The sequence below is a fragment of the Eublepharis macularius genome, chromosome 17, assembly GCF_028583425.1.
Source record: "Eublepharis macularius isolate TG4126 chromosome 17, MPM_Emac_v1.0, whole genome shotgun sequence".
Classification (NCBI taxonomy): Eukaryota; Metazoa; Chordata; class Lepidosauria; order Squamata; family Eublepharidae; genus Eublepharis; species Eublepharis macularius.
Genome location: NC_072806.1, coordinates 38337014 through 38355386, shown reverse-complemented (window position 1 = coordinate 38355386; position 18373 = coordinate 38337014). Strand labels below are relative to the sequence as shown.

Genomic DNA, 18373 nt, shown 5'->3' with positions numbered 1-18373 from the left:
GCCCTGGTACCTTGCACCATGTCCAGAGTGCTGGAGGGAAAGCCCTGGGCTGCATCAAAAATATAAGAAACTCTGTGCCTGATTAAAATGGGTAGGAATGCTGGGACACAGCTTTCTAGTGAATCTTTCTAATCTGTTGCTGATATACAGGCACATTATACCACTGCACAGCCTTACCATGCTATCTTTTAACAGCAAGGAAACCACTGATAGTTGGACATTGGGAAACTGAAGGCAGCCTCCAGTAACCATGAATGGGCTGATGCCGTCCTGATATCTTTTGAGGATAGAGGTTCTTACCCACCTGATGAAGTGGGCAGAAGCCAAGCTTGTCTGGCGGATTTCTAAATGGTGCCACTGCTTTTCCTGGAATATTATCCTAAGGTTTCCAGCATGGTCTAGGGCCACATTCTTCAATTTACATTTATTAATGAGTTGAGATAACTTTTGACATGGCTTTGATTTGTATTTTTAATGGTTTGTTTTATTTATTTGAAATATTTATGACCATGAATTTCTCTGTACAAATCGGGACCCAAGACTTGTTAACAGAGATAAAATGCAACCATAATTAATACCAAATACATTATATGTGTATTAAAATAACTAATATGAAAACAACATCAGCTACAAAGCACCCAGATCCCCCTTTTTTTGGCCAGACTCGTGTTGTAGCAAAAGCTTATGGAATAACTCCTGTTTCACCGCCTTGCCAAAAAGTCAGGAAATGGGAGCCATCCTGACCTCTTCCAGCAGGCTCTTGCATGTCTTGGGGCAATGACCCCCCAACTTACAGATATGCTGTATGAAGAAAAACTTCCTTTCCCCCTGCCCAGAATCAAATGCCCATCTTTTTCACCAGGTGACCTGAAATTCTAGTATCATGGGAAAGGGAGAAAAAAGTTTCACAATTTTATAAAACCCTCTATCTTTCCATCGTGTCCCACCCACCCCCAGCCACCTTTTCTTGGTGGTTTGGCCATTCTGTTTATCAGAGTGCAAATAATTGGCGTTTTAAATATTTACTTCTCTCTCTCATGCACACTCACACAGCCTGCCACATTTTGTATTGGGCGCTCATCAGTTCCCCCAAGGCCTGGTCATCTGTACGGCAGAATGTTCTCATTAGCCAGAGAGATGATCAAGGAGAGGGCGGGCACAATGATTTTTCACAAACGAGTAACATCCCAGGCTGCGACAGGGCTCGCCTTGTGACGGGAATGTCCGCGAGTCTTGCTGCCTCAATATGCAGCCTTCAGGTATCGGCCCTGCTCACTGCCATTCATGTACTACATTTCACCTCAATGAATATGACAGTTTGAATCTCCAGAAGCTACCAGAAAAAGGGCAGGGAGAAGCTTTTAGAATTGTAGCTGCGGTGATTGTTGCCGGTTTCTGCAAAGTGTTGGCCTTGGCAGCCACCAGGGATTGCTGAATGGCCCAGCCAACCCAAATGGAGACTTTTTAGGTAGAAGGGGATCCCAGGCACCCTCTCTTGTGGTCTGGGAACCGCCAGATTGGATTACTGTAATGCACCTCACACTGCACCTTACTGCACTGCTGTCCCTCATGACCTATGACCTTTGCTGATGGTAGGGTGTGTTTTACTCTGTATTTATGCTTTTATACGTGTTCAGAGCCCTGTTGTGTTTCTTTTTAGCATTTATTCTGTTTTGGTATTTATGTTCCATCCTGGAACGGATCTTCAGGGCACATTGCAGCATATTTTGCACGAGCATCATCACGTTAGGAGCTCTCAGCATTTGCACGGCCCTTTCAGAGTACAAACCACTAAATGCTGATCAGCAGAGCATTTCCTACAGCAGCCCTATACAGTTGGCCACAGTTCTTATTATTGGGGAGGGGAACGAGGCTGAGACAAAGCGGCTTGTCTGTAATCGCTGAAGAGACGTTTGAATGGGAAGCCTCCTGGGCTGCAACTTATTCTCCAGGCCACCGTGCTACACTTGTTCTCAACAGTAACAATACTGAGTTAATTCATCCATAGTTTCATAGTTGAACCAGAACTTAAGGTTGCTTCTGTGCCTGAAGGGCAGCAGTAACAGCACGAGGTGGACATCAGGCCCCTTTGCAGATCCTGGTGAATGGAAAAGCCGGATGTAGATGTGCTGAAGAAGTGAAAGGACTGACCCGTTTCTCATTTTCTAGCAAACGCAAATCCCAGACTATGCTGAGCTGATAGTGAAGTTCCTTGATGCCTTGATTGACACGTACTTGCCTGGCATTGATGAGGAAACCAGTGAGGAATCCCTGCTGACGCCAACCTCACCATACCCACCTGCTGTGCAGAGTCAGCTCAGCATTACAGCGAACCTTAACCTCTCTAATTCCATGACCTCGCTCGCCACTTCCCAGCATTCCCCAGGTTAGTCTGCCATTCTTTTCTATTGTAAAAGATGGAGCCATTGAAACTCCTTTAAATGGTCTGCAAACTTTGAGGTCTTGGCGTTGCTCACTTTGGCAGCTGAAACCTCCTCTTGTGCTGTGCGCAAGGTCCATTCTGTTTTTTGGGAGGCTGTTGGGCAAGATGCCCTTAGGGGGTTGTGTCTCTGAATGGGCCCACGTGCTTGCCCATGCTGCTGTTCTTACTTGCCCCCTAATTCCTACTGGTCTCTGGCAAGTAAATGAGGTGAGCAGTAGCAGGTGCTCCTTCTCATTGTTCCCCCTCAGCTCTGTAGCTTTCACTTGGTGGTCTCATTTTACCCCAGTTCATAAACTTGTAACAACCAAGCCAAGATGGATGCTGTGATGCTGCACAAGTGCAGAATTTGGCATTGGAGGCAGGCAAGGAATTTTGCAAGATAATAAATGTGCCATAAATATGCAAATACATGCAAATTTACTCAAATATCATAAAGCATGGTGTATGTCACAGAATGGTATTTTTCTGTGTGTAGAACCTTATTTTCAGCAATTAGAGTACAAGCAGCCTTCCTCACAGGAAGGTGGTGATAGGATTATAATGTCTTGCAAGACATCAGAAAATAATAAAAGTGCAGGAAACAAACTGAGATTGGTGAACAAATAAATGACAAAGAGAGCCAGTTTGGTGTAGTGGTTAAGAGCGCAGGACTCTAATCTGGAGATCCGGGTTTGATTCCCCACTCCTCCACTTGAAGCCAGCTGGGTGACCTTGGGTCAGTCACAGCTCTCTCAGAGCTCTCTCAGCCCCACCCACTTCACAGGGTGTTTTGTTGTGGGGATAATAATAACATACTTTGCAAACTGCTCTGAGTGGGCATTAAGTTGTCCTGAAGGGCGGTATATAAATCGAATGTTGTTGTTATTATTATAAAGCTCCATTTGTAGTAGCACCCCCCCCTGCCCCAGGCAAGTAAGTCTCTTGAATGTATTTATTACTGATTTGTTTTAAAGATGTACAGCGTGCCTTTTGATCAAACGACTCTCATGGCAGCTTTCAAACTACATATTAAATAAATACAAAAGAAGCCTATTATTTATTTATTATAAATGTTGAAATCTTGGTTTTTAAGAGAACTGCTGGAGGTAGTTCACAAAATCGAAGATGCGAGTAACAAGATGTTCAGAGTATTCACTTTCAAGAGTCTAAGCTCTCTCCTTCAGTTACAGGGTATTCCCTATATCTGAAGAAAGGAACTTTGACTCTTGTAAGCTCACATCCTGAAAATTGTGTTGATCTCTAAGGTGCCACTGGACTCAAACCCTGCTGTTCTGCTGTAGACCAAAATGGCTACCTATCTGAAAAAAAATTAGAGTTAAAAATGTGAAAATTGCACATTAACCTATTTGGCAGTCCTTGGCCTTCCCGTTGTGTCAGCAGATAAAGGGGAACCAACAGTGTTGCTTAAAGAAAAATGAGATGCCACAGCAAACACTCCAGATGTTAAATGTGATCATTGAAATACTTGCAAAATAAGATACAGTAACAAGGAACACATACAGTTCAAAACTTGACAGCGAAATGACACGAGCATTCAAGTACAATTCCAAGGTACCCGTGACTCAGGATTGACAACAAATATAACAATGACTAAAGAATAATCAGGGCAAGAAGACATGAGTCCAAACGTAGACCGTTATCAAAGGGTTGGTTCTTCTTCAATATAAAAATAAAAAGCAGACAAAATTGTTGTTCTGTCCTCTTATGAAGATATTCATTGCCTTGTATAGACGGAGGAGTCCATAATCCTCTGCATAGAGATTTCTAGAAGCAGCTGGTGAAATGTCTCAGCCATGAGAGAGAGAGCTCTAGAAAATAAGTGTTTTATGGCTGAGATAAAAGTGATGGAGCCAATCATAGTTCTCTGGGAAAGGCCTACCTCTGAGAAGACCCTGTCTCCAGTCACCACCCACCTCACCTGTGAAGTCAGGGGCCTTTGAAGGCTGCTTGTGATGATACTATGAAGCTCTCCACTTGAATTTTGTCGTAGATGTTTCAGTTCATACAAAGATTGCATGTGTATCTCAAACCACCTGTGACTCTCGGCTTGCTGTTTGAATTGCTTTATGACTTTAAGTTGTAAAGTCGCGGCAGGCAGGCAGGTATGGCTTCAAGAGTGTAAATGCTGGGATAGGGGAATTCTGAATTGTAGTGTAACAGAATGCAGTGAAGGGGTTTGCACATGTGTGCACCCCACACATGCAGTTGCCTGACACAATAAAACAGATACAGGAATACCTCCACACCCCTCATAATTGCAGCTGTCTGTGTACTAAACTGTAAAGTAACACCAATGGGTGCAATATAATAGTGGGGACAATTTTCATACAGGCAATAAACTTGGGCTCTGCAGACATGTACTCTAATGAGTTCTTCGTGTAGTTACATGTAGCTGCTTTTTAACCCTCAGATACGCAAGGTGGCTGCTTAAGGCTTCTTGCACATTGGAACAATTGTCCCAGCTATTATTTTTCTATTTTAACATATATTGATTTAGTAATAAAGCTATCAGACAGCAGAAATAGGTTTGCTAGTATGCCCGGCCAAATTTGTATTATGTACTCGTTTCATACTTCATCAAGCAGATGGGCAATTCTTTTAAGTTGAGTAAATGATACAGCTAAACTTAGTTTCGAAGACCTGGATTATGTGCTGCATGTGACACACGGTCCCTTCCCCCCTCTGTGCCACAGTCCTGATCTAAATTTGATACCTGTAGTGCTTTTGAATTGAGTTGTCATGGAGAACCCACAGTCGGCATCCTGCAGCGAGTCCTCATGGCCACACACGTTACCGGTAATGTGTCGTTTGAACCTCTGACAGCAGCATTATGGATTACAGTCCCTGGAAGAGCTCTGAGGGTTCTGCCTAGAAGAACATTTGTGATTAACTGGTCATCAAAAATGCCTGTCATCCTTAGGAGAGGAGGGTTCTTACAGGCCAGAGGTGAATGGGAAACTGCCCCTCCCAAACTGGAAGTGGCATGAGAGAGAGAGAGAGAACGGCCTGCTGCATGTGACTTTCTGGTTCCATTTCCTTATTTTTTTAAGAAAAAGGAAGAAGAAAAACCATGATTCATAGAACAAAGTTAATCAAATACACTAATAGAGATCAAACATGACATTATATAGTGTGTCCAGGTGATCGTATCTTTTCAGACCATCTCTATTTCATGCATATTCTGAAAAAAAACAAGAGCAATACCTTGTTTCAGTCCTTAATTTTTCCTAGCCAGTCTTCGTTCTTAAGTGTAGGGGTTTTTTTATTTCCAAATTTTGGTGGCAAAAATACGTCTGGCAGTATTTGTCATATAAAGAGCAACAACTTGTTCATCTCATGGTAATAGTGTTGCCACGTTCCCCCAGGGCCCAAACCAGGAGATGGGGAGGACATGGGGGAGCACACATGGGGGGAACTTGCCTTGCGCATGGGCTTTGTGCGCACATGCTCCGGAGGACTTCCTTATTACACGGGGAATGACATTCCTGGCACGACAAGGAAGTGCTCTGGAGCATGCAGGAGCCCTCTCCAGAGCTCTGAGGCCCATTCCTCACACCTCCCCCCCACACACACACACACACCAGCCAGATAAGCGATGGCGAGGGGCAGAGGCTGGGAGTGGGGGATCCCCTGCCCACCAGGCAAATAGGATCCCTACATGGTAAAGAAACCACATAATTAGAAAAAATGGGAGAACATGTAGTCAATATACCTGTTCCTGCCAATAATACAGTGCCCACCATGCTCCAGAATTCTTGGACCATTTCCAACTTGGAAGATACCCAGGAACTTCTGGGAGGGACGCCTGGGATTTACAAGCTACTTTTGACCCAAATAAAGCCACCTGGGGAACAGCACTGGCCAAACTAAAAGTGGCATGCCCATTTCCCTTAGAGTTGGTTCAGCCTGGAGAAGGAGGGAGAGAGACACTTCCAGTCTTTCCTCCAGCAGTAGGAGCAGGCATTGTGCAGACAAAATATCTAGGACATCTGAATCCTGAGCCAGCTGGGCTGGCAAGAGCAGACCCCGGCTGCTCCAGGCTGAAGTAGTCAGCCATAGAATAACAGGCAAGGCCCTGAGCAGAACTTTAAGCAGGAATCTGCTATGGTTGTCAGAATATCCCAGAAGCAATAGGCTGGATCCAGAATAAATTTTCCCCTGGCAGAATGGAAATTTCCTGTTTCCCCCTTTGCATTGCGGATCACTGATTTCCACACAATGTTGCTTCTGGGGGATAAGGGAGCCTGACAGACAGGGTCCAGGTCGCCTGGCATGCCCGGGCGTGGGGGGAGGGGCTTGGTGGAAACCAGATGCCAGACGCATCCCCTTCCCCAAGAAAGGGAAGGGGGAAAAGAGGCTGCTGCCCCTGAAGACCCAAAGCTGGCCCTAGCTCAAATGCTGCAGCAGGGCAGTTCCTCCCCCACAACCCTTGCCTACAATGTGGGGCAGCGCGATTTTGCCCACTTTCTGACCTTCTATAGATTGAAGCCAGAATGTCCATATTCAGGGTTCTGTAAAAGCAGAACTTGTTTAAACTCTTGCCGGTTACAAAACCCCCCATGTGGCAAGTGCATACTGCGATTTCACATTCATGCACACTAAAGCAATCGTGGGAAGTGTGTGGGTTCCTACACCTAGGGTGTGTGTCCACGGGACAAAGACGACCCATTTACTTCTGTTCTGGCTGTTTTTGACATCACTTTGCGTCTGAAACTAACAGGAAGGTCTCCTGCCTCTCGGCAACAAGGACAAAACAGGAAGACGCCACTTCCTCGCACGGTCTGAGAGGGCCTGCCACGCTCACACTTCTGAAACCAGGGGTTTAGAAACCTGGCCACGGTTCTTCCCTTCCCTTTCCTTCTCTTTCCTTTCTTTTTTTTTTGGCAAGATTAAAACATTCTGTTAATCCCACTGCAGATATTGTACTTTTGGAATAGCTGTCTCTCAAATGTTAGCTAAGTAGCATTTACCTTCTTTGTAGTGTTGGTGGGGGATGGAAAGCACACTGGTGTTCATGCTAATAGTGCTTTTAAAAGACAGTCCCTGCTTGTCCCCAAAGGGATGCTATAAGGACGGGGTTATACTCGACAGAGAACAAGGGCTGTCCCTGCCACAGAGGGGTAGGTGGAGCAACTGTAAGCCAGACTCTCGCCCTTTCATTGGAGAGGTGAGACTGTGGACTAAGAAGTAGGAATAACTTTCTTTGAGGCCCACATGGGAAAGAGATCTTGGAATAAACTCCATCATCCTTCTACAAAGCTGCAACATTAAATGGCAGCTTAAAAGCTGACAATTGCTTTGAACGTAAATTTTCAGAGACAAATGCTTATGCCAAATACATTTTAGTAGCCTTTCAAGTGCATCTGACTCCTGCTTAAGTTTGCTGCAACAGACGACCCACCTGGAATTATTTCCAAAGCTGCAGAAGCAGGAACAAGCTGACTTCCCCCTTGCTCAGTGGCTTGTGTCATTGGCCAACAGCGACTCAGACCAACACAGAGCACACATCTGGGGAGGCAGGGCTGTCGCTGTCACAGTCAGCCTTCTCTTGCCCCATCTGGTCTGGGTTAAGAGGCCATCAGGAAGTTGCGCATGCCCTAGAGACGGCTTAGGCCTGGGATCTAAGTTTGTGTCTGCAAATGTCAGCTGTACCGACAGGCTCTGAGAGTCCCTGGAAGCCACTGACATCATCTGGGCCAAATCGTTCATGGAGGCCCCAAGAATAGATTTGCAGCTGAATGTCCTGAGCTGCCATCTCTGATGCTGTTGAGGTGGTTGGTTCTCCGGTGATGTGAATGATTCAGTCTTGCCTCTCTGTATGTGTCGTGTGCTGGTTGCCCCTGTTTTGCAGTTGCAGTGTAATAAAATGCGTTTTGTTTACTGTAGGCATTTATATCCCACCCCTCAGCCAGAAAACGGGTTCTGGGCGCAGCTGACAACAAAATAAAAACAGTTAATTTAATATAAAGCTTAAAAACTAAATTTCCACAGTGCCAAGCAACAGAAAGATAAAAATTCTAAACAGCTAAACTAAAACATTAAAACCAACAACTGACTAATTAAAGAACAGTAGAGTTAAAAACCCAGATTTAAAACCAAATTTGAAACTGGAGACTGCAGCAGCGACTGTCAATCCACAGAGTGAGGCTGGGAGAAAAACGCTTTCTACAAACTCAGTCTAGCCTGGCAGGATCAGCCTCCTGCCCAAACAGGATCAGCCTAAACATAGCCGACCTGGCCACCTGGATCCATGCCACGCTAATGTCAGGTCTTGACTACTGTAATGCATTCTACGTAGGGCTCCCCTCTAAGTTAACTCAAAGACTCCAGTTGGTGCAGAATGGTGCAGCGCAGTTATGTTGGGTGCTAGCAAGATAGTAAAGAGTCCAGTAGCACCTTTAAGACTAACCACCTTTACTGTAGCATAAGCTTTCGAGAACCACAGCTCTCTTTGTCAGATACTTCTTAAAGGTGCTACTGGACTCTTTACTGTTTGCTACTACAGACTAACATGGCTAACTCCTCTGGATCTGTGGGTGCTAGGAGGAGCAAGATTCCTTCTGCAGTTACTCCACTGGCTACTTACCAGCTACCAGGCTCAATTCAAGGTGTTGGCTATCACATACAAAGCTCTTTATGGCATTGGTCCATCATATCTATGGCACTGCCTCTCTCCCTATGTTTTATCATGGCAGCAGGGCCTTCTGCAGATACCACCCTGCAGTTGGGCAAAATCAACAGCTGCCCTTCCACGTGCCTCCTCTGTGGTGGCCCCCACCTTATGGAACAACCAACTTGAAAAGGTCAGGAAAGCTCCCACTCTCCTGGCTTTCATCAGGCTATGCAAAACTGAATTATTCAGGAAGTCTTTTAACTCAAATGGGAGGGCGGCACTGTAAGGAACTGGTCTCAAGAGTAAAGAGATAGGGGCTATAGACTTTACTGCTATGTACTGCCTGTTGCAGTAAGTATGAACTTAACTGAGTAGTTTCTACGCTGTTTAATATGTCAGTCTTAGAACTGCTCATGCTCTGTTTCAACGTATCTTCAAGTCTGAATTAGGTTTCTGCTGGCTTTAAATCTTTGCAAATTTGTCTTTATGTATGGTTTATTGAAATCTCTGAAATTCACTGTACTGACTCACACTGTGTAATCCGCCTATAGTCTCAGAGAGAAAGGTGAACTATAAAAGACAATTAAATAAATGAATAACAACAGTGGATAGGCCTTTGATAGAGCTAGATTTCACTCATCCCTTTCTGGTGCTACAGATGCGGGATAAAAAGCTCATCGTTTAAAGCCCAAACTTTATATCTGTTGCTTGTTTTTTCCCCAGCCTTGTGAAGTCCCAATCCAAAGTGGGCACCAGGGAGATCCATCTTTCCCCCCAACACTGTTGTCACAGCCAGAACCAGTACTTCCTCACGGCCCTTTAGACTGTGAAAGCGCCATGGCGTGTGCTGCTGCTGCTGTGATGCGAATCCAGGGCTCTCCGTGGCTGCAATTTAAAATGTATGATACAGCCAGGGAACCAGACGTGGTTCTTCTGTTGTCATCATAACTAGTTAGCCTTAAAATGCCAAATACGGAGATCCCGTATATGGGTTGCGGGAGCGTGGATTTGGGGCCCCAGCTTCCTACACTCAATGGGGCGGTGCTTACACCGGCCCCGAGAGTGAGGAGCCTGGGGCTGGCCCTGGATGCCTCCTTGAAGACGGAGGCCCAGGTCGCAGCAGTTGCCAGGTCCTCTTTCTTCCATCTCCGACAGACCAGACAGCTCAGTCCCCATCTCTTGGCCCATGACTTACCTACAGTGGTCCAGGCTGTGGTCACCTCTAGGCTAAACTACTATAACGCGCTTTACGCAGGGCTTCCCTTGAACCTGATCCAGCAGATACAGCTGGTCCAAAATGCAGCAACGCGAACCATCACCAGAGTACCTTCTAATGCACATATAACGCCAGTATTGCAGCAGCTGCATTGGTTGCCAGTGGAGTACCGCATGAGATTCAAGGTTTTGGTATTAACCTACAAAGCCCTGTGCGGACTGGGACCAGCGTATCTATGGGATTGCCTCTCCCTATAAGCCCCGGAGGACGCTTCAATCCAGCGATAAACAGCTGTTAATGATCCCTGGCCCCTGGAAAGCCTGCCTAGCGTCAACCAGAGCCAGGGTCTTTTCAGTCCTGGCCCCAGCCTGGTGGAACGCTCTATCTAAAGAGATCAGGGCCCGGCCGGATTTGTTATCTTTCCACTGGGCTTGTAAGACGGTAAGATGGAGCTGTTCCGCCAGGCATACAGTTGACGGTGGCTAAGGCCTCCCCGACGGCTGAATAGAGGAATATATGGGGGTACAGAGAACTGCAGTCCACATGCTCAGCACTTTCTTAAATGATATATGAACATCAGACCTTGGCCTGATGATTACGCTGTACCTAAAGCCATCGGGATGAGTTACATTACTATAGAGCACACAGATAGGTTGAGTGTATAGTACTGAAAAGCACATAAAAAGAACACTAGCTCAGTTTGGGCTATTCTCCTTTGCCAAATGTGGTGGTTTTAAAGTAACTTTTTAAAAATAAGCAGGTATGCAAGTTGCATGGGGCGGAGGGAAGTTTGTCTCCTCAGAACAGGACAGGAGATGAGCAAGATGTATAAAGCCACTGCCCTGTAAATATTTTCTGTCTAGCTCCATCCTGAATGTTGATCCACCCCTATTTTCTCTTTCATTCTGTGCCTGAAGCTTCTCTGCCTTGCTCTAAATCCGCCGTGTTCATGCCACTTCATCCAGGTACACTATCCTTTCATTCTCTTTGCACGAGACACTGCTTGGCCTGTGCCAGAGTCAGGGCTTGTGGCAGGAGGAGAAGTTTGGCTGTTTTTATTGCAATGTTGGGTGCAAAAATCTAGGCCAAAAGGGTTTAGAGTGAATGACTGCTATGACTACTGTCCTGGGTGGGGAGGGGGCTCTTCAGGGCATTGTGAGGTTGGTGGCCAGGGCTCCTGCTTTGCATACAGAAGGTCTTTGGTCATCTCCTGTTGAAAGATGTCAGGGGGCAGGTGTTTCTTGGCCGGAACCCCTTGAGAGCCAGGGGTCTGTGGTACAGAGCCAAATATGGCTTTCTAAAAAATGAAGTTATACATTAAAAGGTATACTAGAGGAAGCAGTACGTAAAAGGAGTGGCAGGCAGATATTTTAATGTGACTAAAGGACTCCTTAGAGGGTCCTTTAGAGATGCTTTACAGAAAAGGAAATAATAGAGTTGAATAGGTGCCATAATTGCAAGATTTACACCAGTGCATGAAAACAATCAGGTCAGGTGCTCCTGTATGTATTTATTACTTGCTATGAGACACCTTGTGTGGGCCACTTCCTAATAAAGAACACACAACAACCAGTGTTTGGGCTGCAGAAACTATATGAGCATAAGTTCATCTTCGTTCTTCTGTGCCTCCACACATGGGACTGCGCAGGCGCAGGCCAGCCGCCGGAGAATTTTCTATAGCTTCTATAGCTCCGAAGGGGCCGTTTGTCGCGCGCCTCAGCGACCGTTTTCCCGCCCAAACGGTCACGTGCTCCTCCAGCGACCAACGGCCCCTTCCCTCAGTTCTCTTCTTGCCGCCGCTTGGAGAGAACGTTAGCTTCGTTGCTCTGCGCTTATTGCTTGTGATTGATCTTCTGGTTTTTGGACATCGGTTTGGACTTCGGACTTCGCTTTTTGGATCTGATTTGGACGGTATTTGAAATCAGTATTTTATGACTCGGACTGGTTGACCTCTCTAATTGCGCGCCCCTGAAGATGGCCTCTAAGGCACTCTTCAAGCGTTGCCTGAAGTGCCGCACTAAAATGGCACAGACCGATGGCCACGACCTATGCCTTTTTTGTCTGGGGGAGACCCACAATGTGACCGCCTGCAAAATCTGCCAGGGGTTCACGAATAAGGCCCGTCAGGATTGGCAGGCCCGGCTGAATTCCTCCCTCTGGAAAGCGGTCATGTCAACAGCAACACCGCTGCCCTCCCCCAAGGCTGGCCCAAGCCCCTCTGTCGGAGGGCGCTCGAGAGCGGGTTCGGTAGCCTCCGCTCGGTCTGCACGCCCCGCGAGTGCCGCGGCGTCGGGAGCAACCTCTCCACCGCAGGGTTCGGCGCGGCCGCCCCGAAGCGCTTCTTCCACCGCGTCGGATCCGAGGGCTGCCGCCTCGGGACCGAAGATCGTGGTTCCGAGCCCTCGGTCGGAACCGACGGCTGGGTCGATTCCGGTGGCTAAGCCGCGCTCGTCGTCATCCAGGGCTGCATCGGTACCGAGATCTTCTTCAGAGCCACCGGCTAAGAAGAAGAAGACCAAACACCGTCATCGTTCTCCACGCTCGGTTCCGACGGAGGAGGTCATCTTGATACCGCGTACACCATCTCCTCATCTGGGCTCTCCGGTTCCGGAGGATGTGCCAGACCCGGGCGTGTTTGAGGTCGTACCATCTGCGCCTTCTCCGGTAGCTGATCCAGGCCCGCCTCCGAGTCACCGGGATCGGTCGTCTTCTGATCACCGCTCACCAACAGCTGCTTCCAGTCATGAGCGGCGTCAGTCCGAGGAGGGGAGTGTCGGTTCCGTGCGCTCGTTGGCCTCCCGTCATCGTCAAGCTTCGGATCTGCCTCCCGCTTTCCATTGCCACTGGGAAGGGGCTCCTGGTTTCGCATACTCGGAACCGAGGCCCTCGACCTCTAGGCAGGCATGGTTCCCTCCGCCGGCCCGGGGAGAGGAATCGCACAGTTCCGAAGGGGAGGACATCGGGAGCGTCGGAGATTACAGTTCCGAGTCCTGTTCCGAGCCTTCGCCGGACGACAACGTGGCGCCGAGCAGTAGTTCTCCGTATGAAGATTTGAGAATCTACACGGATCAGATGGCTCGGATGGCTCAAGCCTTAGACATGGACATATCCTCAGCCGTCCCCCAAACCAAGGACAAGCTGCTCAGGAGGGTCTATGCGGACAATCCTGCAACAATCGGTTTCCCCATGCTTGAAGGGATAGAGGAGATTGTCGAGAAGGTGTGGAAGGTGCCCTGTGACCAACCTGCCACCTCGAGGAGGATTGAGCAGCTTTACAAGATTAAACAGGGCACCTGGCCGTCGTTGTTGAAACACCCTCCGCCTTCATCGCTCGTCACGGAAGAGTTCCAGTCTCGCCGTTCTGGAACACCCTCAGCGCCACCTGACAAGGAGGGAAGGAAGCTGGATGCCCTGGGTAGACGGCAGTATTCCATCGCGTCCCTAGGGCTAAGGATTGCCAACTACCAGACGATTATGGCTGGGTACCAGCTCTACCTCTGGGAAAAGTTGGCATCCTATGTTGGCAACCTCCCCCCTGAACAGAAGGCAGTGGTGTCGCTCCTGCAGACGGAAGCTGTCCGCCTGTCGAAACAACAGCTGAATGCAGGGAGCCATGCGGCCGACACGGCAGCTCGTGGGATGACTTCCGCCATCGTCCTCCGGCGCCACTCATGGCTGCGGTCTACGGCCCTTTCCCAGGAAGTGAGGTCCCGGGTGGAAGGCCTACCTTTCGAAGGGGAATCGCTGTTCTCCACGTCGACTGATGAGGCCTTAAAGAAAAAGAAAGAGGACAGGCAGACGGCACGGTCCTTGGGCCTAGCTCCCACGGACAAACCCGCCTACAAGCCACGGTACAATCCCAGGTACGGCCCTTACCACTACCAGGGCAGGTACCAGCAGCAGCGGCCGAGTTACCAACCGTTTCCGGCTTATCAGCAGCGACACTACCCTCCTCAGCAGCAGCCCAGAAGGCGTAGGCCGTTCAAACCTCATTCCTCGCAGCCTCCAGCCCAGCAGAAGGAGCAGCAGGGCCCTGGGAGGCAGTACTGACGGGTCAACCCAGCCGTACCACCGAACTTCTCAGACAGACTGAGGCCATTCCTCTCGGAGTGGGAGTCAATAACATCTGACTCATGGGTCTTAACTATTGTTGAGAAGGGGTACGGGCTGGAATTCATTGAACTGCCGAGATGCGGTTCACCGTTGACCGCTGTCAATAACACTATGGCCGAGCTGGACGCTGAAATAACATCGCTCTTGGCCAAGGGGGCTATAGAGGAAGTGCCCTATGAGGGCTCTGTGAAGGGGTTCTTCTCCAGGTTCTTCCTAGTCCCCAAAAAAGACGGGGGGTTGCGTCCCATTCTGGACTTACGAGGCCTTAATGCCTTTTTGAGGGTGACTAAATTTAAAATGGTAACGTTGGCAACTGTGATTGCCCTGCTCAGGAAGGGGGATTGGTTTGCGGTCCTGGATCTGAAGGACGCATATTTTCATGTGGGGATACGTGAGGAACACAGGAAATACCTGAGCTTCGTCTACCAGCAAAGGGTTTTCCAGTACAAGGTGCTCCCCTTTGGCCTGTCCACTGCCCCACGGGTGTTCACTAAATGTGTTGCTCCTGTGGTCTCCTTCCTTCGGGAGCAGGGTTGTTCAATCTTCCCCTACCTTGATGACTGGCTCATCGTGGCTGAGTCTGAGCCCAGATTGGTCCAGGACATTGATCTGGTGCTTACCACATGCGACCGATTGGGCCTCGTGGTTAATCTGGAAAAATCTAAATTGGTCCCTAGTCGCACGGTCTCCTACATTGGTGCACTTCTGGACTCTGTGGAGGGTAAGGCTCTGCTCCCCCAGGAGAGGGCTAGGTCCCTAAGGGGTCTTGTGTCCATGTTCAAGAGGAACCGTTTTCAACCGGTACGCACTATCCAGTGCTTACTGGGCCATATGGCTGCTGCCACCTCTGTTATTCCCCTCGCCAGGTTGCATTTGCGGCCCCTACAGAACTGGTTTGTACGAAGGTATGATGCCCTTCGGCACCCTCCGTCCCTCAAGCTCTCCATTCCTAGGAGCGTACTGTCCTCGCTGGATTGGTGGTTGTCTGAGGGCAATTTATTTGGAGGTTTCCCTTTCGGTTATCAACATCCTGACATCACGGTGACCACTGATGCCTCTCTGCTGGGATGGGGGGCTTACTGTGGGGATGTCTGTGTCCAGGACGTCTGGACTGAAAGTGAAAAGGCGCTCCATATCAATGTTTTGGAACTAAGAGCCATTCGTTTTGCGCTTGTGTCCCTTACAGCACTGCTGCAAAATCGTCACATGTTGGTACAGACAGACAACACCACTGCCATGTACTACGTGAACCAGCAAGGGGGCACAGCGTCCATGACTCTCTGTCGGGAAGCCATGCTCACCTGGCAGTGGGCAGTCAAGAATGGCGTCACCCTGCGAGCCATACATGTGGCTGGGTCAGACAACGCTCGGGCGGATGCCCTGAGCAGGGTACTGTTGTTGGACCACGAATGGGAGCTGAACGATGGGTGCATTGGGCTGATCTTCAAGATGTGGGGTCAACCTGTTATAGATGTGTTCGCTACTGCGGCGAACGCCAAAGCCCAGACGTTCTGTTCCCGGGCAATAGCGATCCACTATCTATTGGGGATGCCTTCCTGTTTACGTGGGACCGGGGGTTGCATTACATGTTTCCGCCCTTCCCCTTGATAGCCAAGGTCCTGTGCAAGATAGAGGAGGACAGGACAGACTGCATCCTAGTGGCTCCATTTTGGCCGAGGCAAGTCTGGTTCCCGAGGCTCCTGCAGCTATCTCAGCGGACCTATGTGAGGCTGCCCCCTTGGCAGGATCTTTTGAAGAACAGGGACATTCTTCACCATGACCCCGGGAAGCTGCATCTGGCAGCTTGGCGGATCGTCCCTCCTCGTTAGTTTTTTCTACGCAGGTGGAACGGGTCCTCCTGAATGCCCACAAGCCATCTACCCGGCGCTCTTACAAGGCCAAGTGGCGGAGGTTTGAGACCTGGGCACGTGAGAAAGGGGTGGTGCCTACGGATAGCTCCCTAGGGCTGATTTTTTATTATTTGTGCCTCTTGAGGGACCAGGGATTAAGGGTTACCTCCCTCAAGGTTCACCTGGCAGCTATCTCTTCTACCCACTCTCGAGTTGATGGTAGCACGGTTTTTTCCCACCCAAAATCCCGCCAGTTCCTTAAGGGAATGTTCAACCTCTACCCACCAGTGTCGCCTCCTGTACCACAATGGTCACTGTCTTTGGTGCTGGCACGGCTAATGTTGCCTCCCTTCGAGCCTTTGGCGACCTGCCCCTTGGGACCTGCTATCGTACAAGGTGGCATTCCTAGTGGCTATAACCTCTGCCAGGAGGGTCAGTGAGCTTTCTGCACTAAGGTCTGACCCCCCTTCCTTTTATTCCATCCCAATAGGGTGGTATTGCGTCCCTGCCTGGGCTTCCTGCCTAAGGTGGTGTCCACTTTTCATCTGTCGCAGGATATATCGCTACCTGCATTCTTTCCTCACCCCTCTTCCAAGGGGGAAAAGGCGCTGCACACTCTGGATTTGAAGAGGGCGCTAGCTTTCTATCTGGACAGGACAAAGGGCTTGCGAAAGTGTCCTCACCTGTTCGTGTGTTTTGGGGCCAAGGACAAGGGCAATAGGGCTTCCTCGCAGACTCTGTCCAGGTGGATTGTGACAGCCATTAGTAAGGCCTATTCCCTGGCTGGGGCGAGTTGCCTGCTGCAGGTTAGGGCCCATTTCACGCGGTCCCAGGCTGCCTCTTCGGCTCTCCTCCGGGGGGTTCCGTTGGCTAGCATCTGTAGGGCAGCCACCTGGTCCACTGCTGACACCTTCGTCAGGCATTATGCTGTGGATGTGGATACAGGGCGAGATGTGGCTGTGGCCAGGGCTGTATTGCATTCCCTTTTTTCCTAAAGGGTTCTGGGATGCTACGCTATGATGCTACAATTTTGTAGTTGTATGTTTTATATGTATATATACTTATATATATTTATTGAATACATCCCTATACAAGTGGTGTATATATGGGAGTATATTGTATATATGTGTTATTTTTGTATATATTTGTATATAGTTATATGTTGTTTACACTTGTTGATGGTTCTTCTGTGATACAATAAAATTGTGTTGGACTTCACCCCACCTTCCTTATTGTGTGAAGCTTGGTACACTCCCATGTGTGGAGGCACAGAAGAACGAAGATGAAAACAGGGTTGACATACCTGTAACTTATGTTCATCGAGTTCTTCTGTGCTGACACACAACCCTCCCTCCTACCCCGCTGTGAATTCCAATGCACAATGCTGTGTGGGCTATAACAAATATTGGTGTCTGTGCAGGTTGTGGCTATGTGTATTGGTTAAGCGGCGGCAAGGAGAACTGAGGGAAGGGGCCGTTGGTCGCTGGAGGAGCACGTGACCGTTTGGGCGGGAAAACGGTCGCTGAGGCGCGCGACAAACGGCCCCTTCGGAGCTATAGAAGCTCTAGAAAATTCTCCGGCGGCTGGCCTGCGCCTGCGCAGTCCCCATGTGTGTCAGCACAGAAGAACTCGATGAACATAAGTTACAGGTATGTCAACCCTGTTTTATCAGTAATCTTGTATGTTTTCACTTAGGCAAGTGGAATTTGTTATGCGGGCTCATTGTTGATCTTTTGCTTGATTTTGACATCATTTTGTTCCTTAATTATAAAAAATTGCTGGCTCCTGAGTGAGAGGGAAACAGAAATAACCCACTGTCATGGAGCTTTCTGTAAAACTCTGGTTGTATAACTGAAAAGATTGGGTGTAAAGGCTAAAATAGAGAGATGGTGCATGAATTTTCTAAGTAAACCCTTTTTGGTAAACTTTGGCATTAACAATCTGATCTTAATCCCCTTGTTGCCAAATGGGCTTGGACATATCTGAAGCCAAAATTGTACAGCCCGTTGGGTTAGTTGGGATGTTCTTTTCTTTGCAGTTGTTGCATGAATCCACTCCTCGCTTCCTCTGGGCATAATTTCCCTTTAGCACTAGAATCCCTCCAAGTTGAGTGAGTGGGCTCTTTCATTCTCTTAAAA

The 18373-nt window shown here is 48.6% G+C and overlaps 1 protein-coding gene across 2 annotated transcripts in view; it reads left to right on the top strand.

The window, feature by feature from the left end:
* NF1 (neurofibromin 1) overlaps nt 1-18373 on the top strand; it is a 290705-nt gene that overhangs the window by 256475 nt on the left and 15857 nt on the right. For both annotated transcript variants that reach the window (XM_055001104.1, XM_055001103.1), the window contains one exon: nt 2170-2386. In XM_055001104.1, the coding sequence (XP_054857079.1) occupies nt 2170-2386 (217 nt within the window). The remainder of the gene's footprint in view (nt 1-2169; nt 2387-18373) is intronic.